At 40.3% G+C, this 26,986-nt stretch overlaps 1 protein-coding gene across 2 annotated transcripts in view; it reads left to right on the top strand.

The window, feature by feature from the left end:
• Positions 1–26,986, top strand: part of cpxm2 (carboxypeptidase X (M14 family), member 2) — a 140,450-nt gene that overhangs the window by 21,213 nt on the left and 92,251 nt on the right. Inside the window, exons 2-3 of one of the 2 annotated variants that reach the window (XM_034194301.1) lie at positions 5,454–5,555; positions 26,078–26,187. In XM_034194301.1, coding sequence (XP_034050192.1) covers positions 5,454–5,555; positions 26,078–26,187 — 212 coding nt within the window. The remainder of the gene's footprint in view (positions 1–5,453; positions 5,556–26,077; positions 26,188–26,986) is intronic. The other variant, XM_034194302.1, reaches the window with a different exon arrangement.

Below are 26,986 nucleotides of genomic sequence, written 5' to 3'. Positions count from 1 at the left end.
ACAAAAGGTCTGGCTGTCCACGCATCACTTGACCCTACAGGGCGCTCTTAGGAAACTGACCCCCCGGTTTGTTGGTCCTTTTCCGGTTTCCAAGGTCGTCAAGCCAGTTGCCGTTTGTCTCTGCCTTCCCCGATCCATGCGTGTCCACCCCACGTTTCATGTTAGTCAAGTTAAGCCTGTCCGGTGTAGTGCTCTGTGCCCTCCTGCCATTCCCCCGCCTCCCGCACAGTACGTGTATGGTGGTCCTGTTTTTGCTGTGCTCCGGCTCTTGGCTTCTCGCCATTGTGGGCGCGGCTTCCGGTATCTGGTTGCTTGGGAGGGTTATGGCCCCGAGAAGCGGTCGTGAGTTCCCTCCCAGTTTATTTTGGACCCTGGGCTCATCCGGAACTTTCATGCCACTCACCCTACCTCTCCTGGGCCGTCGGGGGTCGGCCGTGGTGGTGGGGTACTGTCAGGGCCTGACGGTTTATCTGGTCAGTTACGGGGGTTTTGGTTTGTTTTTATTCTCTTCTTGCTTTTGTATTATTTTTCTGTGCTTGTGGGATTTTGGTGTTAGGGTCTGTCTGTGGTTCCCTCTCTCTCTCTCTTTCTCTGGCCATGCCCCACTTCTGGGTCTTGCTTTACACACCTGTCTGTAATCTGCTGATTGCCACCTGGGCTTTATTAGCTCACAGGTTGTGTTGAAGGTTTGCCAGTTTGTTGCGCCTTGTCCCATCATTCCAGCTCTTGTTCTTGTATTCTCCAGTTTTGCCTGCTTCTGTGCGTTGTCGACCTCCTGTCCGTATCTACCGACTCTGACTAGCCTGATGGTCCTGGTACTTCTGCTGTGTTTACTGGACTGCCTCTCTGTGTACTGACCTTTGCTTGCCCTCTCATTAAAGCCTGTTTGCAACCTGAGCTTGGACTTTGAGCCTTGCATTTGTCTCCAACCTCACCTGCCCGTCAGTTTATTGCTGAACAGCATGTGTAAAATTGGCTTAAGAATTGACCTGTTACTACTCCTTTTGTTTAAATGAAAAGGAAATACTATTTGTGACGCTCCCACGCCAAGGGGAGGTGGGAGTGGGAGCAATGTAAATACGGAACACAGACTACATGGAGACAATGCTTTCATTGACTGGGAAAGTGTGTCCAAACTTTTTGACTGGTAGTGTGCATACAGTACCAATCACACCTCCATGATTTCACCTATAGGTTTTTCTGAAGTGCCGGTTTGAAACCCATATGATGTCAGCCTGACTTTGACTCAATCCCAGTTACCCCATAAATGGGTAAAGGGGGTGAAGTGTGAGCAAGACTGGCATGACATAGGTGGTACAAATGATGCCCAAACAAGTCATCTAGCTCAATTTTGCCAAGTTAGCTAAGGCTAATAAGCTAGGAAACTTGGATTTGGGTGATTAACAAATATTTTTGGCTGATTGAGTGATGGCTTTCATAGCAGGCTGCTTGGGCACCAGTATTAAAAACTGTGACGTGTAAATAGCTTCAATACCTGTGGTGCTATCACTGTAGTTAACATTACCTCAGTACTGATTCAATTTCAGTTCAATTTATTAATTTATATAGCACCATCTCACGACGGTCACCCCAAGGTGCTTCACACAACACACAATTCATAACAGCAGGAAGTAAATTAAAATCAAAAAGGGCACAATAAAAAGGTAAAACACAGTAGAATAAAAATAAATTACAAGGCAAACATAAAAACAGAATAAATTAATGATAAGACAGTCTAAAAAAGAAGGTCTTCAGTCTTGATTTAAAAGCCTCCACCGTGTCGGACTGCCTTATAACTGTAGGTAGATCATTCCAGAGAGTAGAGCCATGGTAGGAGAAGGTTCTATACCCCACAGACTTTTTATTCACCGATGGAACACACAGAAGCCCTGTGCCCTGCGAACGCAAGGGCCACTCCAGTACGCAGGGCTTGACCAAGTCCGCCAGGTAGGAAGGAGCCAGTCCATGAAGAATTTTATAGACCAGCAACAGGACTTTAAAATCCATTCTGAAACTGGAAGCCAATGAAGGGATGCCAGAATGGGTGTAATGTCGTCAAACGTTATACTTTGTGTCAAAAGTCTGGCAGCAGCATTCTGCACTAATTGAAGACCCCTAATGGTCGACTGCGGTAGACCAGAAAATATAGCACTGCAATAATCCAATCTGGAAGAGATTAATGCATGTATCCAAGTCTCAGCATCAGCCATAGACAGGACGGGACGAATCCTCACTATGTTTCACAGATGGAAGAAGGCAGTCCTCGTAATATCTCTAATGTGGAGGTCAAAGGACAATGTAGGATCAAAAAGTACCCCAAGATTCCTCACCAGCTGGTCAAACTGATGCCGATGTCTGGCTGGAACCATCATTTCACTCTTATAAGAATTTAAGAGGAGGAAGATACTACACAATGAACTTCTCACAGATATAAGGCAATCTTCTAAGGATTTTATATGGGTAAGATTACCAGCAGTTATGGGCATGTACAATTGAGTATCATCAGCATAGCAATGAAAGGCAATCCCATAATGCCGCAAAATATGCCCAGCACTATACAAAGGAGAAAAGGCAAGGGGCCTAACACAGACCCCTGATATGTCCTAATTAAATGGTAAATGGACTGCATTTATATAGCGCTTTTCCATCTGTATCAGACGCTCAAAGTGCTTTACAATAATGCCTCACATTCACCCCGATGTCAGGGTGCTGCCATACAAGGCACTCACTACACACCGGGAGCAATAGGGGATTAAAGGCCTTGCCCAAGTGCCCTTAGTGATTTTCCAGTCAGGTGGGGATTTGAACCCATGATCTTCTGGACTCAAGCCCAACACCTTAACCACTAGACCATCACCTCCCCCAATTAGTGCTGTTGTGCTAGCATACAAAAAACACAAAAATGTTACTCTCCCGTAAATACTGGTGTAGAGACTTCTTCGATGGACTTTAATAGAATTAACTGCCCACCAAGGCATATTATCTCCTATTTGTAGTAAAATGCTCAGAAAGGAGCTAGCAGCCTGTTATTGGGCCATGTGAAGGGTTGCTGTCACTCAAATTGATCGGCCTCTAATAATTTATAATATAATGCCGTAAACCAGCTTACACTGAAACTTTACATAAATATTGATCTTCTGTGCATTTATCATGATTGAGGAAATTAGCTGTAGCGACCAAAACCATTTTTGTACCAAGCTGAAAAAATGCTTCTGCTGTGAAGTTGAAACATTTCAACATGGGGATCTATGGAGATTGACTGAGTTTTGGAGTCAGCCTCAAGTGGCCATTTGAGGAACTACAGTGACTTTGTCTTATTTGAATAAGTAGGAATTCTGATTTGAAATTCCATACAATTACATAATGTTAAATAGGGGCCTTTTTTTTTGAAGAGGGGATTCTACAGTCATACACATGCATATAATTGTGGGACTTTAAAGATTCTGTCATAAAACCCACACCATGTGAAACTGAAAAATGTTGATTTAAAGCTGCAGTGTGTGGGATTTAGTGCCATCTAGAGGTGAGTTGTAGATTACACTATGCTGTCACCAGCCACAATTTGGTTTCCCTTCCTGTTTATGCTTCTATGGTGATGGAACCATGGTGATTTGGCGATGGGGCATCATGTTTCCTAGCTCTCTCCTCCATCTTCCATTTCACAAAAATGAGGATTCCCAAACTTGCTAGCTTGACCTAGCAACCATTAGACAGTGTTTGGGGGATGAATCACTGATTCATCTTCTTTTTATCTTCAGCTCATGCTCCAAAAATCACAAAAGACAGTGTAAACATGTCCCTTTTTGGGCTGCGGTATCAACACATACAGTAGTGTTCAAAATAATAGTAGTGCTATGTGACTAAAAAGATTAATCCAGGTTTTGAGTATATTTCTTATTGTTACATGGTAAACAAGGTACCAGTAGATTCAGTAGATTCTCACAAATCTAACAAGACCAAGCATTCATGATATGCACACTCTTAAGGCTATGAAATTGGGCTATTAGTAAAAAAAAAGTAGAAAAGGGGGTGTTCACAATAATAGTAGTGTGGCATTCAGTCAGTGAGTTTGTCAGTTTTGTGGAACAAACAGGTGTGAATCAGGTGTCCCCTATTTAAGGATGAAGCCAGCACCTGTTGAACATGCTTTTCTCTTTGGAAGCCTGAGGAAAATGGGACATTCAAGACATTGTTCAGAAGAACAGCGTAGTTTGTTTGAAAAGTTGATTGGAGAGGGGAAAACTTATACGCAGGTGTAAAAAATTATAGGCTGTTCATCTACAATGATCTCCAATGCTTTAAAATGGACAAAAAAAAAATGGAAGAAAACGGAAAACAACCATCAAAATGGATAGAAGAATAACCAGAATGTCAAAGGCTCACCCATTGATCAGCTCCGGGATGATCAAAGACAGTCTGGAGTTACCTGTAAGTGCTGTGACAGTTAGAAGACGCCTGTGTGAAGCTACTTTATTTGAAAGAATCCTCCGCAAAGTCTCTCTGTTAAATAAAAGACATGTGCAGAAGAGGTTACAATTAGCCAAAGAACACATCAACTGACCTAAAGAGAAATGGAGGAATATTTTGTGGACTGATGAGAGTAAAATTGTTCTTTTGGATCCAAGGGCCGAAGACAGTTTGTGAGACGACCCCCAAACTCTGAATTCAAGCCACAGTTCACAGTGAAGACAGTGATGCATGGTGGTGCAAGCATCATGATATGGGCATGTTTCTCCTACTATGGTGTTGGGCCTATATATCGCATACCAGGTATCATGGATCAGTTTGGATATGTCAAAATACTTGAAGAGGTCATGTTGCCTTATGCTGAAGAGGACATGCCCTTGAAATGGGTGTTTCAACAAGACAATGACCCCAAGCACACTAGTAAACAAGCAAAATCTTGGTTCCAAACCAACAAAATTAATGCCTCGCAGATGTGAAGAAATCATGAAAAACTGTGGTTATACAACTAAATACTAGTTTAATGATTCACAGGATTGCTAAAAAGCAGTTTGAACATAATAGTTTTGAGTTTTTAGCATCAACAGCAGATGCTACTATTATTGTGAACACCCCCTTTTCTACTTTTTTTACTAATAGCCCAATTTCATAGCCTTAAGAGTGTGCATATCATGAATGCTTGGTCTTGTTGGATTTGTGAGAATCTACTGAATCTACTGGTACCTTATTTCCCATGTAACAATAAGAAATATACTCAAAACCTGGATTAATCTTTTTAGTCACATAGCACTACTATTATTCTGAACACTACTGTAGATATGAATGCCTCATTCTAAGATCATGTTTCATTGTTGTAGATTGCTACAGATGAATGAACAGAATGCTAATGAATGCTATGCTAATAAACACCCCTAAATCCTACACAGAGTAGCTTTAATTGTTTTATTTTCCCCCAGAATATGCCCCTTTAATATTGTTTCCTTTCTTAGCAAAATCATCCAACAAAAAGGCAGAGAAGGCCAAGAAGAGCACCCTGAAAACACCAAACAGCATCTCAGAAGGAGAAGGACAATACAACTCTGTGAAAGAAGGTGAGTGAATATATATGATCAACGTTCATGGGAGCAGTTATAGCACCAGGTTGGGGGGTGGGGGGGTAGGTGAAGGTGAAGAGTTTTCAAAAGGCATATCTTTTCCTGAGAGAAAATATCTTGCAGTATAAGATGACGCTCTGAGAGGTCGGGTCAGGATGTCCTCTGTGAAGTATCGACTTGTCGACCCTGAGCCAGACCGCCTCAGTAGCTCTTCTGTCATGTTGGATAACAAATGAAGCAGGTAGTGAAAGTCTGATTCATAGCAAAGCGAACAGGATGGATGTCAAACTTTCCAGAAGTCAGATGGAGCACATGTTTTGGTCCCATTACACATATTTACACAGTCAGTGTTTTTTATTTTTTCCTGCAAAACTGGATTCAACCATCGTGGAAAGGCGGGAGTAGGTGTGGTGACCAGCTGTGAATTATGTGTTGATTTTGAAGCTATTGTACGGATTCTACTGAGACAGAAAATCTGCCATTTTTCATTTGGCGTTAGAGACCTGGAGCAGAAAGTTGGACATTCTTGCATGTTGGAAAATGGGAATTCCACACAGACGTGGCTGGCAGTCATAATAACAGTAAAAAAAAAAAGCCCAATGAAGATCTGGAATGCTCAGTCGCTCCAAATCATGTTTTCACGGGCCGCGATTCTGACTCGACGACACCAATCTGTTTTTTGTTTAAGCGTCTCCTGGTAGCCGTCTGATTTATTTGGGCCACATGAGAGCTGCAAAAATCACATGGATTCAGTTTTTTTCCCCCCACCAAGAGCTTCATTATTCAGTCTTGAATGTTGTTTTTCCTCCTAAATTTCTTTAATTATTTGCTATTGCTGGAAGTGAAGCAGAACCCCGGTGACTGCACATAAAACAATAGGGCATTCATTAAGTGGCGGATCTAAAATCAACGGGGATTTTGATTAAATGGATGTTTCTGCCGCATGTTTGTCATTCCCTTTTGAGATTACAGAAATTTGTTGAATGTCTGCACAGAGATGTTGCAGCATGAGCATGAATACAAAAAAAAAAAAAAAACACAAAAATATTGCTCCCACTAAATGCTTCTTAGATGGTCTTTAGTAGAATTAACCAGCCGAAACATGTAGTGAGCTGGTAAAAGATTTTTGAGAAAGACATTTGGGCCACAAGTGTTTAGATGTTGACAGTTTTGGGGGAGAAGGAGGTCCTTTTGCATCTGTTTAATATGGTTTAAATTAGTGGTGTGCGATACTGCAAGATTTGGTATTGATCAGATACCAAGTAAATTCAGGGCCAGTATTGCCAATACCGATACTGATACTGATATTTTTTTAATAATTTAGGTGAATGCATCATCAAATTACTAAATCTGAATGAATTTTCATGACCTTTTTTCTCCTGATTTTGCTTTCTTTCTTTTTTTTTCCTTTGGATGATTAATTAGTTTAAACCCAGCACAGAATTTGGGCAAAATTTATAAGTAAATATAAAACACAATAAAACAGTAACGAAACCATTTCCCCATATACTATCGTGTCAGTTTTTTTTTTCTTCAATAAACAGTGTACAAAATTATTGCTTAAGAACAAATTAAATCATCATCTCAACTTCAACCTCTTATCTGGGATCGGGTTGTGGGGGCAAAGGCTCTAGCGGGGGGCCCCAAACTTTTCTTACCATTTATTATGCATTTCTGACATTTATAAATGCCTTTTTTTTAACAAAATTTTGGGTTTCAGATAGGACATGTAAAGAAGCCCTGAAATGCTCACATTGCCCGCTAGATGGCGGCAAAAGCTACTCATATGTGTGGCAAGGTCTCAACTGTTTATTCATGTTAGAAGCTAACTTTTGTTGAAAATATGATGGGCTGACAGCAAAAAAAGAGCTCAGTGTTGCCTGGAAATCGGTCGCTGCTGGTTCTGGTGACTCTGATGGTGGTAATCACTGAGCAAAACAGACAAATCCTCTTGACAGGGTTTTTCTTTTTCACTCTGAGTTTCTCACATTACAACTTTGTTTTTGCACCGTACACAAGGTGCCTTGTTGCTGACAAGAGTCCACACCACAAGCACAGTTTATACTAAATTTGTCAACTGGTGCAAGAGGCCTCTTCTTCACCTCTCCTTCCCAAAACATTGGCAACTATTGATACCAGAAAGAGGGTTGACTTGCTTCACTTCCCACAGCAGCCCGACTTTATCTCATTCTTATTGGGTCAGTAGTTTGTGAGATTCACACATTATTTAGTGAGAAACTGCCCAGCATGCCTTATCTTGCAATGTTGACAAAGTAAAAATACATTTTATGGATCCACCTTGGTGTTGTGAAAGTGTAGTGACACGGACCCACAACAGGGGGCGCAAATGAACGGTCAATAGATGAGCCAAAAAGTAACAATTTAATGTTGTGAAGGTGCACAACGAATATACAGACAATCTCAGTATCTGATAACAGTCAATCCACAAAGGTGACGTGTGGGCAGGCTCGAGGATAGAAGACGTATGTCCTGAGAAGAGCCGGAACCACACGATTTCCGCCGCCACCGAACCTGGTGAATACTGGAGCCGCCAAGTCCCGAATTCCCAGGTGATCACCGTCCCCGACTGTCAGATCTGGTACTGCTGGTGAAGAGCAAAGACAGTCAAGTGTGGGTGTGTGTACACCCCGTAACAACAACGGTGGGAATGCCACCTCCACCTCTAATACACACTCGTGCAGCGTCTGTGTAACCACTTATCTGACGTAGGACGAAACAGTCGTGACCCACGCCGGTCCTCTGGTTGACAGCTGCAACACAGTAGCACTTGGAATCAATCACTATAGGCAGAGAAAGTTACCTCCATAGAAGTACGATATCTCGGCGATGAGGTGGAGATGACGTCTGGGTTTTATGGAGTGAGATGATGAAGAATGAGTGACACCTGTCAGGAAATAATGAGTGACAGCTGTCACTCCCGGCTGTGTCCGTGGCAGCAGCGCCCTCTCGTGCCTGAAGCCCGCACTTCAGGCAGGGCACCCTCTGGAGGTGGGCCAGCAGTACCTCCTCTTCTGGCGGCCCACACAACACTTGGTGTTGGATGTGCATCAAGATTTCATGGGTTTTTTTGTCCCGTGTTCCAAAGAGGTCTCCCACCCAAGCACTAACCAGTAGACAATTATTGATCAATGCAGTTGTAACAGAATCCTTAGCACTCGTGTGACTTTACCATGTTTGGCTTTATTATGATAAAATCCCTCCTCATGAAATTTGAGCAGCAAAAATAATGTGTGCAGATTTTAATATAAAATAGCAGTTTGGAAAGTATTTGATTTATGCCTATAAAAGTAGCAGGGTGCATGTTGATGGCAAAGGTCTTTATTTTTTATTTGAATGATGAGGTCAAAAGCAGCTGTTTATTTCACACAGGTGTCTTTTTTAGGTTTTGACACCAGTGACACTGCGCATCTGTTTCTAACATGGCATAATTACTAATTGTGTACTTATTAATTTGAGGAAATAAAGAACGTATGTCAATGAGATTGCATGTCATGACAGTACCAATGCTTTTTAGTGTTAGTTTTTCTGTTCTACCATTAGATACTGTGCATACACATGGTCAGAGCTGTGTGTAGGTGGAAAACACTGCCTTCTGTGTGTAAAATGAAGCATGAAGCTGGACTCTCTGGTGACTGTGGCAGAGAAGAGAACACTGGACAAACTGCTGGACATTATGGACTATGCCAGTCACTCTCTGCATACCGTCATCAGGAACCAGAGGAGCTTCTTCAGCCACATACTGCTCCTTCCAAACTGCAGGACCAACAGACTGAAAAACCCCTTTATCCCTCAGGCCATCAGACTGTACAACTCCTTACTCGGGGCAGGAGGAGTAATAGGAAGACAGAGGACAGGAAGGAGAGGGGCAGTAATAGCCAGTAAGACAGTAGCGAGCAGTACCTCTGAAATTTATATTTTTGTATTGATATTTGCAAATTGTTTTTTACTTTCACTTTTGATGCTCTGTGTGCTTCTTACCCTGTGTGCTGCTATACAGTGCTGCTAGAACCTCACTTTCCATGAGGGAGTTTCCCAAGGAATTAATAAAGTTGTATATAATCTAATCTAAAAGTCCTACCTTGTATAGTATGGAAAAATGGAAAAAATATTTTGGTCTAAATACAAGTTGATAAATGTGATACTTAGAAGAAGCATAGAAATGTTTGTATGTGTGGTTTAACCACCAATCTGTGCATACATACAGTTGATGAATGAGGTCCCGGGATCAAACCCCAGTCTACATATTGCTAGACTATTTCCAATCCACAAGCTACAGTCTGTACAAGTTCCGTAAGATTCAGTCCATAGATTTTTGAGTAATCTAACCATTGTGGAGCAGGTTGATCAATGGGACAAAGACTTGAGCTACCAATACATAGAAATAAGTTTGATTACCCTATCAGGCTGTATTTTGTCCTTTTACAAGACACTTCATCTGGATTGTCCCAGTCCACCCAGCTGTACCAGCCCTGGCTTGGGAGTAACCTGCATTGGACTGGTGTCCTGTCTAGGGGGAGTTATAGACTTTCATCCACTTCACACTACAGAATACTGGGACAGGACTTTTAGCAATGGGCCTTAGGGTCGATACCAGACTCTCTTCTTTTTCTTGAACCAATTAACCAACATGGCTAAAAATATCGCCTCCTTGATGGAGATAATAAAATTTGCCACACTTGATTCCAGCACAATGTCACATGTTTAAATAAATACAGCATCATATTTTCCATTTATCCACCATAGTTTCAGTAAAACCTTTGAAAGATCAACACATTTAAATGTCATTCAAGGCTTTATTCAAAATAACAGAATTAGTGCTCTTTAGGAGTTTTAAAGGACTGACGGCCATCCTGATTGAGATTAATACGGCTTTTCTGCACAGCTGCCTGTAGTATACGAGGTCTGTGATGAAAAACGCGGTCCTTTTTAATTTTTTCAAAAAATAAATGGATTTGATTCATATGTTTTTACGTCAGACAAGCTTGAACCCTCGTGCACCTGCGTGAGTTTTTTCACGCGTGTCGGTGACGTCATTCGCCTGTGGGCAGGCCTTGAGTAAGGAGTGCTCCACCCCGCCCATCGGAATTTCTTTGTCAGAATAGCCGCTGCGGACGCCACGTGTTGCTTTATCAAAATTTTTTCTGGACCTGTGAGGAATATCCGAGTGGACACTATTCGAGAAATTAAGCTGGTTTTCGGTGAAAATATTTAAGATTAGATTATGGGGTGTTTCTGTCGCTGTAAGGACTTCCCACGGAGCTGGACGTCGCGCAGCGCTTCCAGGCGCCGTCGTCGGCCTGTTTCGACCTGAAAACATCCTAATTTAAGGCTTAATTACCCAGGACGTCGTGAGAGAACAGAGAAGATTCAGAAGAGGCCGGCATGAGGACTTTATGCAGACAGTCCACTGTTTAAGGACATTTTTTAATGAAAGACGTGCGCGCAAATTCGCCGAGTCGTTTCCGTGACGACTCGGTGAATCTGTGTGCGCCGCGACAGGAAAAACACCTCCGTGTTGAAAACCATTTGTAAAATTCAGGCGGCTTTTGAGGGCTTTCAACAAGTGAGTAACTGAGAAATTGTTTAACAGCTTGGGCATGTTCCAACTTGCCCGTTAAGGTTTCCAACGGAGGTGTTTTTCCTGTCGCGACCCCCCGCGGTTGGGTCCAGCCCGACATGCGACTCTGCCCGCACGTTCTTTCATTACAAAATGTCCGTTAACAATGGAATTGTTGTGTGGCCGCTGAAGAGGAGGTACTGCTGGCCCACCACCACCAGAGGGCACCCTGCCTGGAGTGTGGGCTCCAGGCACCAGAGGGCGCTGCTGCCTCACAGGAGCAGTCGGGGTGACAGCTGACACTCATCACCTATGACAGCTGTCACCACTCATTGGATCAGCATCAGTATATCAGCAGGACGACATCTCCACCTCTTTGCCGAGATATCGCTCTACCAAGGAGGTAACATACTCAGCCAATTGTGTTGTTTTCTTGAACATAATACGTTGTTGCTTTTGTGCAGATAGTGAGTGGAACAGCAGGAGACTTATTGGACCTTTTTGATAAGTACACACATTCCTGCACTAACCAGTGTTTTCCTGACGAGAGGTGGAGGTGGTTTTTCCACCCTACATGTTGCTGGGTGCAGACGCACCCACATCTGACTGTTTCTGTTCCTCGCCAGCAGTACCGGATCCGACAAGCGGAGGCAGTGGCCACCTGGGAGTTCGGGACTTGGCGGCTCCAGTATTCCCGGGGTTCGGTGGCGGAGGAAATCGAGTGGTTCCGGTTCGACTTGGACAGACGTCTCCTATCTTCGAGCCTGCCCACACGACACCGTTATGATTCGACTTATTATCTGATATTGTAATTGGTTGTGTTTGTTGTGCGTGTTTCACAACAGTAAAGTGTTGTTATTTGACTTCCTCCATTGTCCGTTCATTTGCGCCCCCTGTTGTGGGTCCGTGTTCCTACACTTTCCCAACAGGAATGTCCGAATAAACTCCTCATGCCGACTTCTTCTGAAAGTTCTCTGTTCTCTGACGACTTACTGGGTCAACAGAGCCTGAAATGTGGAAGTTTTCAACTTGAAACGGCGAGACGCTGCCGCCTCGAAGCGCAGATCGCCGTCAGGCACCGTGGGCCGTCCTTAAAGCGACACTACCAGACCAAAATCTCTCATCAGCCGTTAAAATTTTTACCGAAAACCAGCTGAATTTATCGAATGGTGTCCACTCAGTTGTGCCTTACAGTTTTTGAAAAAATTTTTGATCAAACAAAGCAGCAGTCTCTGAGCCATTCCTAAACAATGAAAAAATTGACGAGAGGGTGGACGACTCCTCACTCAAAGACTGCCCACAGGCGAATGACGTAACCGACAGGCGTGAAAAAACTCTTGCATGCCCATGAGGGTTCAAGCATGTCTGATGTAATCACACGTGATTCAAATCTATATGTTTTTTGAAAAAAATAATAAGGTCGGATACTTTTATCACAGACCTCGTACACAAGGGCGGAGGCCTGCTTCATACTAACTTATTCATTTATTTTGCTTTTCATTTGTAAGTTTTCCAGGCTGAGTTTTAGCAAAGACCAAAAGTTAGGTTTGGATGCAGTTTAAAGCCTACAAGTCGTAACATTATGTGATTTTATTATAAACATATTTCAATACAGTGCCGCCAGATGTCCACAAATATATTTGTGGCACACATTAACTGTCTGAACTCTGATACCTGATGGTTTTGGTGCTTCAGTGACAACAAGGCAAGACGCCAAGTTACACAAGACTTTGTTAATCTGTCTTGTTGCCATTGTTGTATTACTGCTAAGCCAGATACCCTGATCCTCTGCAGCTCTTGTGGATGACTATACACACGGCAGTCATGATTTGGGGCTTGGAAAAGTGGTGTAGGCCCATCTTTTTCCCCTGTTTCATCGACCTTTGATCTTCTGAAAAAAAAAAAAAAAACAAACAACAACAACACAAATGTGTCAGAAAAAGGCTAGTAAACCTGGTGGATTGACACCAGTTCTGTCACAAAGAATTGTCTGTTAATTGTCAGGATCTGTGTTGATACGTGCGCTCATGTGGGTTGCGTAGACGCTCTTTCCCATGGGTTGTGGGTTTTTGTATCTATTCTGATGTTGTGTTTTGTGGTTTTTATTTAAGGCCCCACAGTGTTGTTTGGTGGAGTCTTTTCTGTGTTATCATGTTTTCCCACGGTGCGGTGAACAGGTTTCTCTCCTGGGTTTTAGTTTTGTTTTAGTGTCCTCTGCGCTCTCCTGCACTCCTTCCCACATCATTGAATTTTTATTTTGCACCTTCTCTTTTGCCCCCCACTGCAATCCTTGGTAGTTACATTTTTTTTTTTTGCAGTGGTTTTTCTGTGTTGTAGATTTCCCTGCAGCACATGGTGCATTGTACAGGTTTCTCAGTTTTGATTTTATATTGTTCTGTTCTCCGGCAATTTTTATGTTCTCCCTTCCATGTCTTTATGGCTTCTATCTCTCCATTGTGATCCCTGGTTGCCGTTTTTTTTTTTTTTTTCATGAGGTACTTGGGTGCTTCAAGTGTTGTGCTGGTGTCTTTAGTTTTTATTTTATTTTTTAGGTTCCAGCGCATTGATGTTATTCCTCACATTTCTGTCTCTTTTCTCTGATCTCTCACATCTCCTCACTAACTGTAGTTATGCATCTCTTCATGTTTCTGATCTCTTGTTATGATCTGTTGTCATAGTTCCCTTGTGTGTTCACACTTCAGCCCTCCCATGTGTCAGCATTTCCATCAAAGATGAGACGGGCATCTTTAGTCTCCTTTTCAAGTGTCCACTGCCAGATTATCATGGTTCCTTCCCACCTTTTCAGTTTTCATTCCCAGTGTCTTCTACTACTTTTTCCAGTGTATTTTTCCAGCTAGTTTATTGTCAATTTTGACTTCTTTCTTCGCTCCTGACCACTAATTCCTGCATTCTGTTTTTGTACTCTATTTACTTGGTTTGCCTCTGTGTGTCTAAACTGTGCTTGTTCTTGGAACATGCCTGTGCTTCTCCCCTTTGTAAGACTGTTATCCTGGTGGACTGACACTCTGTGTATTGACCTCTGCCTGCCTCTTTTGACCCTGTCTCCTGCCAGCTGTTACTGGACAATAAAGTGTCTGTTCTACTAACCTGCCATTGTGTCCTCTGCATTTTGGGTCCTCTGCCACACCTCTGACATTAATCAGTTTGAACAAAAACTCACGCAAACAAGGAAACTTTCTTAATATGCCTTAGATATTGCTTGGGAACATGAAATGTGCTGAGTTTGAAAATATTGCTTTTGAAACTTTTCAGCAAATGTATATGTTCATGGCCTCAACTATAGAATCTCACATGTAAACACGTTCTCGCTGGGGAGGCCGAGATTTCATTGTTAGTGTAAACAAGCGTTTGCGGGTGGTGGGGTAGACGAGCAACAAGCAACTTGTTTGTAACATTGAGTCTGGAGGTGAGTTCAACCAAAATATATATTTAGGATTTAACTAAGATAATTATAAAATCTTTAATGTGAGTTTTATTTTATTTTATTTTTTAAAAAGCATGTTGTTGTTGTTAGAGTTGCATGTCGGGAACCGGTTCTTTTCGGGTATCCTTAAGAAATGATTTGATCCATCGACATCAATAGGCTTTTTGCTTAACGATTCCCTTATCAGTCATTCAGAGTGGTTGTTGTTTTTGGGAGTGTTTGTCAGGAAAATGATCATTTCTCTACATTGATTACAGACCCTGCAGCGGGTCTGTATAATCAACCATTTCTGCAGAGCGGCTTTGCTTTGAACCTTGAACCAATGAAGCAGTGCTTCGATCTTCAATCTGCTGCTTCGTTTGTTCTTTGTTTTATTTAGCTTTATCTTAATTTTTCCCCAATAAAACCCTAAAGAGCATATGTCTGTGAGTAATATTTACCTTTTTTATATTAAACGGACCTGTTATGGTCTTCTGAAACAGTTGATAGATGTATTTTATAACTTCAAAACGGGATCTATGCTAATGCGTTAGCATGTTTATGGCATTTTCAATGTTAAAGTTAGCATTAAAGCTGAGCCATTATCAAGCCTCCCTCCCCAGTGTGCAAATGATTCTGGGATACTCTATAACCGTGAATAGGAAATATTTTTAACGGAGTCTTACATTTTTATCTTGCACTGCAATGCATCATGGGAGTTGTTGAATTGGGATCAGTCTGTCACAAAATCTTCTTGACATGACTCCTCCCAAATGGCTATATATACAAATGTGACCTTGAACTTCAAAACTACTTGGATTAGATATGCAGTTTTGAAGAGGGAGTATCTTGTTAACTTGATGCCCCCAAGGCCACAAAAAGGATACAATGATGGAGTGGAGTGTTAATCCCTCTGTGGCAAGGAAGATTGTATCTTGGTTGATTCCTCGACAGGATGGTGGAATTTTACATCCAAGGATGATCAAGGCGTCTCTTGATCATCCTTGGATGTAAAATGCGCATGCGTGAGCATGTTGCTGTATCCCAACAAACACAGATCTTTAGCCTGGTCCAATGGCAGGGAAATCTCAGATCATCTGGAAAGATTTGAAAAAACAACACCAAGCCAAAACTAAAATCATCTTCCATATATTGATAAATAATCATATTTTCTCCACTCAAATACATTTTTTGTTATGTGGGCCGCTGAAGAGGAGGTACTGCTGGCCCACCACCACCAGTCGGCGCCCTGCTTGGAGTGCGGGCTTCAAGCATGAGAGGGCGCCAGAGCTATTGGAAGTGACAGCTGTCACCTGTCAACCTCACCAGCTGTCTCTCATTAACCTCCTTACAAGAAGCGGATCACAACTCCACCTCCTCGCCGAGAAATCATCTACCACAAAGGTAATCTTCTCTGCTGTGATTATCGATTGTCTAAACTTTGTTCTGTGTGCAGCCGCATTCCTGTGGTGATCCAGAAGAGGGACCAACAGGAGCTGCACGAGAGAAACGTATCTGGAGGTGGAGGTTTTCCCTCCCAGAGACTTTGAGTGTAAAGGTTGCTGAGTGTGAGGACTCACACTCACCTCCTTCTGTATCTTCTTTGCCAGCAGTACCAGGGCCGACAACGGAGGACAGAGACCACCTGGGGATTCAGGACTTGGCGGCTCCGGTGTTCTTCAGGCCGTTGGTGGTGGAAGCGGTGTGGGCCCCGGCTCCTCGTTCATCAGAGGTCTCCTATCTTCGAGCCTGCCCACTGTCCTCTTGTATACAATTGGCACCTGTAATTTCTGTTTGTATTCCGTTGTGTACTTTCGCAACATTAAATTGTTACTCCTTTTCTTATTCATTGTCCGTTCACTTGCGCCCCCTGTTGTGGGTCCGTGTTACGACACCTTCCCAACATTTTTTTTTAGTTTGTTTAATTATTTTTTCTTTTTAAAATTTAATCAGTTTTTCTGACATTATGTCAGCACAAGCTATTTGGTGAAGACCATTTTAGAACTTTTAATTAAAAGATGAGTTCTTCTGTTGTGCTACAAAAGATGGCCACCCCACTGAGTCTGGTCTGCTGAAGGCTTCTTCCTGTTAAAGCACTGCTTTTCGTTGCCATTGTCTCAACCCTACTCTTTAAGGATCATGCTTTGAGATGACTGCTGTTGTGGGTTTGGTACAAGTATTAACTCATACAATTTGAACAACATATGTACATTTTCAGAGAAATAATGCCAATAACAGCATCATGTCACATTCACCAGTGGTTAAGAAAGGATGACATTGATCTTTCAAAGCTTTCCAAAGATGGGAAGGGCTGCTACCAAAACTGAAAGCCTGTCACAAAAACAGGATGCAGTTTAACCCCCAGTTGATGACCTTTTGTTTTGTTAGGCAGTAGTTCAGTTAGGATCGGGGCTGTTTCTGAAACTGTTCTTTAAAAAGCCTTCTTCAAATCAGACCTTGACCTCAGAGGAAGTAGATCACTGTCAGAAAGTTAGAAATTACATATTGTTGAAGGTTTTCCTGTTTGCTTGGGCACATTACCACATTTGGAGAGGGGAAAAAATACAAGAAATTACTCATAAATAACAAACAATAAACAATTTAAGGTGAAAGTCCAAGGTTGACTATGTCTTTCCATGATAGGTTTTTAAAGCTACCCAAAGCTTTAGGTTCCCTCTTGATACATTTTATGGTTTTTAACAATCGTTGCAGAGGCGTTTTTTTTTTTTTTTGCCAAATTTGGCTTTGAATTGATTCTGCCTAAACTGAGAAAGCATGTCACATTTTATGGCTTTGTGCGTGTTAAAACATGTCAACATGGTCCAAGTCCTTACCTGCCTTCATCAGAAACCAAAATGTAAGAGAGGAACATGCAGTAGTTTTTATGGAATTATTTGCACTTGGTCAGTGCCCCTTTCTGTCACTTTTTGAAGGGTTAGGGAGCCACATGTTTTATATATATATATTATTATCATTATTATTATTATTATTATTATTATTAACAGTCGCACAATTTCTCTCTGGTTATGGTTATGGTTATAGTTATGGGGTGTTGTGGGCTCTTTTTTTTTTTTTATAAATTTGCAAAAATTCCTGTTTGGAATAAGGCTGTATTTTAACAAAATTTGGAAAATGTGAAACACTATGAATACTTTCCGGATGCACTGTAAATAAATAAAATTAACAAATTAAAATGAACAGTAGTTTACATTCGGCATAGTTTGTTCACAGTATAGAAAGTATTAAATCAATCCAAATATTAAGAACTAAGAATTCACATGCATCTCCATCTCCTCTAGATGATGCTTGCTGTCTTCACACAATGTGTCAAATTTTTTTCTTTTTTTTTTCTTTTTTCGATTAGTGTATTAGTTCGAACAGGAACAAACACACATTGTTTTAGAATTCACAAATATTTTTGTTGGTTAAATTTTATTTTCAAAATGCCATGTGACTTAAATTTTGTGGAAATTTATTGGGCTGCTAGTGATTAGCTGATAGTTGATTAGCTGAACTGTGTGCAGCCCTGAGAATGTGGGATTACAGGAAGGAAAATATAAGGAGGAAAAGGTTGATGAAAAACAATTGGGGTATCCATGGAGATGAAGGAAATTAACCGGAGTACAAGGAGATGTGGCATAAGGTGAAGAGAGAAGTGGTGCAGGAAAAGACGTGGTGAGCTGCAAATGACTTTTGGCAATAAGGAAGGAAAAATGGGGCTTGTTCTAATGCCAAAGAGAGGGATTGAGCTAGAAAAGACGTGCATGCTCGAATGATAAAGAAAGGAGATGAAAATGTCCTGTAGAGTGTGTTGAGAAGGTAGAGAGAGTATTTTGAGGAGCTGATGAATGAAGAAAATAAATGAGAGAGAGAGAGAGAGAGAGAATAACTGATGATTTTTTTAAACCAGATTGTTTAGTAAAAACCTGGAAAATGAGCGGAGTGGGGAGTGGAGAAGGAGTATTGTGATACTCATTTTTCAAAATAAGTGTAAGCTATAGTAACTGCAGACATGTAAAGTTATCAGCCACAAGATGGTGTTATGGAAAAAATTAGTGGGACCTCAGCTTAGAGGTTTGTTGAAGAAATGTGAGCAGTGTTATGTTTTCATGGTGAGGCTGAGCACAACAGATGGAATCTTTGCTCTGAAATTGCTAATGGAGACCAAAACGAGCTGTATTGTGAGTTTATGGATTTAGCAAAAGCTTTTTATTGGGTGTGGAGAGAGGAGTTGTGGCATTGTGTGAGGAAGTCAGCCGTGGCAGAGAAGGAAATGATAGTGGTACACTGAAAAAGAGAATGTTTGAACCAACTTAAAAAAGTGTTACAATTTATAAAAAAAAACCCTGAATGAATTAAGTTGTTTGAACTTAAGTTTGTAAGTTACAGTTGATTTAACATTCAAACTTAAGTTCAAACAATTTAATTCATTCAGGTTTTTACAAATTGTAACACTTTTTTAAGTTGGTTCAAACATTCTCTTTTTTCAGTGTACAGGATATGTATAATGAAAGATTCACAGCAGTGAATGCAGCAGGAATGACATCCAGTTTCAAAGTGGTGGTGCAATTTCATCAAGGATCAGCTGAGCCCTTTCCTGTTTACAGTAGTGATGGATACTGTAACAGACAAGATCAGATAGGCATTTCTATAGACGATGATCTTTGCAAGTGACACTGTGGTCTGCATTGGCAGTAGGGAACAGGCTGAGGTGAGCTTGAAGAGGTGGAGGTAGGCACTGGAAAGAAGGGGAATGAAAGTCTAACTTGGCCAATACAAGTGTAGCAGTTGCATCTGCTACTCATTCAATCCATTCACTGCAAAAACTGATATCTTTGAAAGTAAAAAAAGATTTGTTTAAAGAAAGTTTGACTTAATTTTTGTCTAAATAGAAAAATAATCTTAAGCTTTTTTTTTAACATAAGAAAAATGTCTTATTTTGGGAAAATGTATCTCACTTTTTCTTAGTACGTGTTTCAGCTAATGTCCTGCTGTATTTAACCAGTAACAAGGAAAGGCAATGGATTTCAAATCATCCAAGCAAAGTAACAAGATTGTTTTCCTTATTTTAAGACAAAGGCTCATCTTAGTAAAATAGGAATTCTGTCTAGTTTCAAGGCACATTTTGATTATTCAGTACCTAGACATTTTGCTAGTTTTGAGAATTCTAACCAAGTAAATTTTTCTTACCCCATTGGCTTTTTTTTTTTTTTTTTTTTGTCTTATGATACAAGACAATTTGGCTAGATTTCAGATTATATGGCTTATTTTGAGACGGACAGTTTTTGCAGTGTTATTCCAAAAATGTTTCCTCTTGTATGCCTGAAACATTGATGACTGCAGTCAGTCTGTATCAAATTTGGTTGTTTTCACATTAAACACAATAAATTAATTAAATCTAGAACTACTTAGCATGTGGGGCTTTGAGCAATGAACTGACCAGGATCTTTTTTTTTTTTTTTTGGTGCATATGAGACAAATCTGAGTATTTTCCTATTGGAAAAAAAAATCAATGGAACCACAAAGGTTTTATACTGATTATTATTATTATTGTTGTTGTTGTTTTCCTCTCTCACTCAAAAACACTGAGATTCAAGTCACTTCAACTGACAATGTGAACGAGGAACATACCGCGTGTACAGTTTTTAAAAAATGTATGCTGCAAAACAACTGAAAAATGTTGATTTTTTTTTTTTTTTTTTTTTTTTTTTGTAGACTGGATCTTGTGAGCCAAACTAAATTTCTTTGCCTTCCTTGTATCTGTTAGAGTGCTGAACGTTCATTTATGAAGACAGATCTGGCTGCAGGACAACAACACGTGCAGCGTATGCTGCGTGTATAAACAGATCAATCAGAAAACCTCACACTGCTTCTCCATCGCTGTGGTCTGTCCAAGTCTGCAGATGTCTCAGTCTTACCTACAGAGTTGCTGGCAGGCAGAGTTTTAAGATTTGGACCTCGCCGTGATGGTCACTGATGTGTTTAAAGATGAGCCAGACTCACACAAAGAGCTCTTTTTAGTGTCTGCAGTCATTTAGACACAAGCATTTGGGGAGGAAAAAAGCAAACTCTGCAGCAGTAAATGAAAACATTCTTAAGTGATGTGCAGCCCACAGTCTTTTCAAAATAAAAGCAGAAATCCTCACCTACTATTGTTACACCATAGTAGGTGAAAGAAACTTCTAAAACACACATATGGTGAGAGAGGAGGAAGAAGTGTCTGCTTTGGCTACGTTCATACAGAATCCTTTCTGAAGGGTTGTGTGGGGTTGTGCCCATGTTATTTGAGTTCAAGAACATAAGCGGTGGTAGACAATGAGAAAAAAATGCTTTATTGCTTTGATTTAGTCAGTTCCGTGCAGAAAAATTTGTACTTGTCTTCACCACCTCCTCTACTTACCTCTTTTTCAGTTAAATTCATACAAAATTCTTTTACCATGACCATGCTATTTGTAGTAGTAGTAGTAGTAGTAGTAGTAGTAGTAGTAATAATAATAATAATAATAATAATAATAATAACTAGAAGCACTCGGAGAGCGAAAACCTCTGCTAAGGCCATAGGGTCACTGACGTTACATGGAATACCCTTTGGCAAAGAGACTTATTCCATGTCGTTTCATGCATCTACCGTTATGTTTCAGATTCAGTGGTTAACCTTCTGGGGTCCGAGGGCATTTTTTTTGGACAGTCCACTCGCCCGGCATAAATGTTTTATTATTGCTGTTAACAGCTCTCCCTGCATCCCACAATCAAGTTTTATGTCTTTTTTTTTTCAGGACAACCTGTACTTTCAAAATATATATGCTATAGTTGTGTTTTATAAGTGTAATAAAGGTTTACCATCAGAAATAAGAAAGGAACAAGTAAAGCGGAAATCATTTTCCACACACTTTGATTCAAAACACACAGCAAACTATAATAAACTAGTAACACATCACTCCTAAAAACAATCTTTGGTGTGTTATGTGAGGTGAATCTGCCCTACGATTGGATTTTGGAAAACCATGTGACGGTGAACCAATTCCGATTGGACACTCACATTGCTCACGTCATCACACAGCTTCTATGAGGAGTACAAAGATGGTGGACAGTGGCTCGAAAGTCCGCGGAGTTAACTTTTCAGAAAAAAGTAAGTTTCTATCTCATTTTATTAAAAAAATTATTTATACTTTAGTAAAGCTTGGTCTCAGCCATCGTATACGATGGCGTCGGCCCCAGAGGGTTAAACCCTTAGATCTTCAGCAAATGTATTTCTAAAGAGAAACTTCATGAACTACACTTTTTTTTTTTATTTTGTAATAGCAAGTTTATTCAATGAGTAGAAACAAATGCTAAATTATTGTTGTGTTGTAACTTAATTTTTGTTCAGCCTTTGTGACCCGTCTTCATGAAGTTAGATGCAAAAAATGTTGAAATTGGCGCTATCCTGCAATGATAAAGAATCCTTAAAAAAAATTAGTGGATCTGGATCGTGTTCCTGATCGTTACCAAAATTTTATGACTTCTAAGTTAGGCCAAAATACACCCCTGGTAAAAATTTCATTGAAATCTGTTGAGGATTTTTTGAGTAATCCTGCTAACCAACCAACCAACCAAGAAACGGACGTGGCTGAAAACATAACCTCTTTGGCGGAGGTAATAATAATAATATAAATAATTATAATAATAATAATAAACGTGTACAGCACCCATAAGAAGTATGTATTCCTATAGAAAAGTGGAAGCTTTGTTTATGGCCTTTGTTGAAGGTGGCGCATGAGAACGTTCTGCCATGTGTTAATAAACCAAGAAGCGTCTGTGTGTGTGTGTGTGTGTGTGTGTGTGTGTGTGTGTGTGTGTGTGTGTGTGTGTGTGTGTGTGTGTGTGTGTGTGTGTGTGTGTGTGTGTGTGTGTGTGTGTGTGTGTGTGCGTGTGTGTGTGTGTGTGTGTGTGTGTATGTGTGTATGTATGTGTGTATGTGTGTCTGTCTGTCTGTCTGTCTGTGGCTCGCATATCTTTCAGACTATTTGTCTGTTATTTATTTCTTTAATTAATTTCTTCCATCTCAACCTGTGAATGCCTTAGAGATAGGCATCTGTTTAAGGCAGAGAGTGGCTCATCTTTGTTGACGATCTTTGTTGAAGCTGGCATGTGAGAACGTTTTGCCATGTGCCAATAATGATGATGACATTAATCCCCAAAATTTTCATAATAAGTGATGCATATCATTGTGCCACACGCAAGCCATATCCAAAAGCTGTGGCCGATCTGACAAACAATCCAAGAGATACGCAAGTCAAATCCAAACACACAGACGCATCTTGCTTTATAGACAGATGTATTTATATGACATTTTTAAGTAAAACATTTAAAGTGCTCTACATTAGTGGTTCCTGACCTTTTGTGTTTGGAGACCTCCCTATATTGGCAAAAAATTTAATTCAACAAATATATAACTTTTTCCTTTTGGTTCATTCAAAGCAAAATAGTGGTCTTTTTATTTGCTATTGATTAATCAGGAAGCAAGTTATTATGACTTCATGCTCTACAAAAGAAGTGCAGTTGTTCTTAGACCTGGGTATACAAGGTAGGCCTGTAACCTAATATACAGGACAAAAGACAGTGTTGGATCTAAAATCAAACCAAGATTTGTAGTCTTTTACGTTGATTAATCACTTCTAATTGATGATCTCAGTGATGTGAGCTTTTCCTCATCTCTTTGGTAAGCTTTAAGCTCCAGACATAATAAAAACGTGGTCAGACTCATTTCAAACAAATATTAACATGCATCATTACACAACGGCAAGATGTTTCACCAAGTGACAGCAACAGCTGACAAAATGAACATCTGTTCCTTTGTGCTGCTACCAGAGATATTTGTAATTTTGCTTTGACATTGCAATGCATACTTTTTAATATAATTATGTAAAGAAACATGTATTTCACTTTATTTATTTTTGATGTAAAACAAATAAAAAAAAAATGAAAATCTAAGGGGCAAATAATTTTCTAACTCTAATGTCGAGAATCAGTCAAAGAAAATGCACTTTTTACCTCCGCCAAGGAGGTTTTGTTTTCAGTCGCTTCCGTTTGTTTGTTGGTTGGTTGGTTGGTTTGTTAGCAGGATTACTCAAAAAATCCTCAACGGATTTCAATGAAATTTTTACCAGGGGTGTATCTTGGCCTAACTTAGAAGTCATTAAATTTTTGTAATGATCCGGAACACGATCCGGATCCAGTAATTTGTTTTTAAGGATTCTTTATCATTGCAGGATAGGGCCAATTTCAACATTTTTGCATCTAACGTCATGAAGAGGGTCACAAAGGCTGAACAAAAATTAAGTTACGACACAACAATAATTTACCATTTGTTTCTCCTCATTGAATAAACTTGTTATGAGAAAATAAAAAAAACTTGTGTAGTTCATGCAGTTTCTCTTTATAAATACATTTGCTGAAGATCTAAGGATTTAACCCTGTGGGGCCGACGCCGTCGTATTGGACAGCTGAGACCAAACTTTACTAAATTATAAATAACTTTTTAATGATATGAGATAGAAACTTATTTTTTGTTTTTTGCTGAAAAGTTAACTCCATGGACTTTCGAGCCACCATCCACCATCTCTGTACTCCTCATAGAAGCTGTGTGATGACATGAGCAATGTGAGTGCCAATCGGAATTGGTTCACCATCACATGGTTTTCCAAAATCCAATCGTAGGGCAGATTCACCTCACGTGACACACCAAAGATTGCTTTTAGGAGTGATGTGCTACTAGTTGGCCCGTTTGAATAGCCCCCTGGCTGCTCCAATGCGCCCTGCGCCATTACGCACAGCAAACATGGAAGTGAGCAGACGGACAACCTCTCATACAATCTCACATGCTCAAACAATGTGTGAGTATCAGGACTGCTCGACTAGTTTTCCTGTGAATGTTACTGGATAAGCCTGTGGCAAGCTCTCTCACTCCGGCGTAGAGCACTGTTTACCATATCAATGGAGCTGTTTACCATCTCAATTGCTTTGAGATGAAGACAAACAAAATGCATAGACCATTTTGTATATATTGTTCAAAATGTGCATTTGGGTTTATTGTTTGAACCTTTTTGTTCTACAGTCTTTCACACAAGAGCCCAAATTACCTTTATAAAGTGTCAAAACAGTTGTTTATTATAGTTTGCTGTGCGTTTTGAATAAATGTGTGTGGAAAATTATTTACCGCTTTACTTTTTCCTTTCTTATTTCTGATTGTAATCCTTTATTACACTTATAAAACACCACTACAGCATATATATTTTGAAAGTACAGGTTATCCTGAAAAAAGAGACCTAAATCTTGATTGTGGGATGCAGGGAGAGCTGTTAACAGCAATAATAAAACATTTATGCCGGGCGAGTGAACTGCCCAAAAAAATGCCCTCAGACCCCAGAGGTTTAACCACTGAATCTAAAACATGATGGTAGAGGCGTGAAACGATGTGGAATAAATCTCTTTGCCAAAGGGTATTCCATGTGACGTCAGTGACCCTATGGCCTTGGCGGAGGTTTGCGCTCTCCGAGTGCTTCTAGTTATTTTCTAAAACTGAATCCTGTACAAACATTCACAGAACAGATGCGAATTAAATCTTGATCAACACAACAAAATTGCAAAATGATAAAAATGTTCAAACACTGAAACACCTTTTTTTTGATAAGATAATTATACTCACAACACAAACAAACAAGAATCTGGAGGGACTATGAGGTACAGATGAACTCACAGAGTTTTAGCACGTGATGGAAAATAATACTAGTTTGACATCCTCAAGGGGAAATTTTTGGAGATATTTGTGTTTATTTGATCATGTATCACATGATATTGACTTTAACTTTGTTGTTTTATATATATATATATATAGATCTATCTATCTATCTATCTATCTATCTATCTATCTATCTATCTATCTATCTATATATATATATATATATATATATATATATATATATATATATATATATATATATATATATATATATATATATATATATATATATATATATATATATATATGGAGAGGTACAATTTTGTAATTTGTGACCTTGATCACAGATGTCTACTTTTGTTTGTTTGTAATTAAAGATTTAAATTTGAGGAAACAGGGGAAATTGCAACTGTGACAACATTGGCATCTTTCCAACACTTTAATCATGTATCAGGCTGCTGTCAGATGGCTGTGATAGCTCACACGTCAAAATCAAACAAAAATAAATAAATAAATAAGGAAGCAGTTATTAATCAGCTGTGCAACTTGACACATAAAAAAAATCACAACAAAACCTCTGACACGTGTTTACATTCGGCCCTGATTCGGTTCGTGTCGACTACAGCGAGTTTGCTTTATGAAGCTTGTTGTTCGAGATCCGTTACAATCACTGACCACAGCCTTGTTTCCTTACACATTTGCGCTGAGTGTACAAAATGTAAATTGTTCATATGTGCAGCCTCATTGGATTAAATGAACATCACAGACGTTTTTTTTTTCTTCTTCTCTTCACCCAGAATGCCCTCCTATGGGACTGGAAACACTGAAGATTGATGATTTCCAGCTCCACGCGTCCACAATAAAGCGCTACGGCCTGGGCGCGCACAGAGGTCGTCTCAACATTCAGGTGAGGCAGGAATGCAAAGTGTTGGCGTGGCTCGGGGAAGCTTACCGAGACGGGGAATAGTCGCGGCACACATTCTACCCTGGCTGATCTCACCTTCCACTGGCAGTGATCACACTGTGGGATGAAGTCACATTTTCCACAAACTGGCAACACAAAATAAATCAGATTGGGCGATGGTATCTTCTGAGCCGGGGATCGTGTTACGCTCATTTAAGCTCCACGGGACAATGTCAGATGTGATCGCTGGCTTTTTCCCATTAAATGTGGACGATATGATCATTTTTTTTGTTCAGCTTTACAGTTTACTTCCACGCGCCAAAGCCAACTCAGAGAAAGTGATGCTTTTGCCATCAAACCAGGCACACGTCCCCAAACCTAATAAAAAGATTTGGCAACTGGGAGAAGAGGAATTTCCTGTTAGTGCGAGAGTTTCACTCAGCGTTACAGTCTGCAACTTTGCAAGGTCGACTTCTTGGAAATCCGACTGCAAACTTAATGAAATGCAGTCGAAAAGGCAAGATATTGTTTTGCATGAAACAAAAGAAAAACACAAGGCTTTTATTATTTAGTGTGGGTGCACGGCTGCGTTTGGGAGTGCACGTCTGTTCTGCAGTTATCTTTACATCAAGAGTATCAGGGGTATTGAACTCCCAAATCTGGATGCTGTTTACATCAGCTGCCTTCAGAGGAAGGACTCGTAAAATGAGCAAGGACCCGATTCATCCGGGTGACAGCCTGTTTGTCTATTTACCTTTAGGGAAAAGGGACAAAGAGGCTAAAGAACAGTGTCTTTTTCATA

Source organism: Thalassophryne amazonica, chromosome 18 (genome assembly GCF_902500255.1).
Source record: "Thalassophryne amazonica chromosome 18, fThaAma1.1, whole genome shotgun sequence".
NCBI classification, from domain to species: domain Eukaryota; kingdom Metazoa; phylum Chordata; class Actinopteri; order Batrachoidiformes; family Batrachoididae; genus Thalassophryne; species Thalassophryne amazonica.
This window is presented reverse-complemented; position numbering and strand designations above follow the sequence as displayed.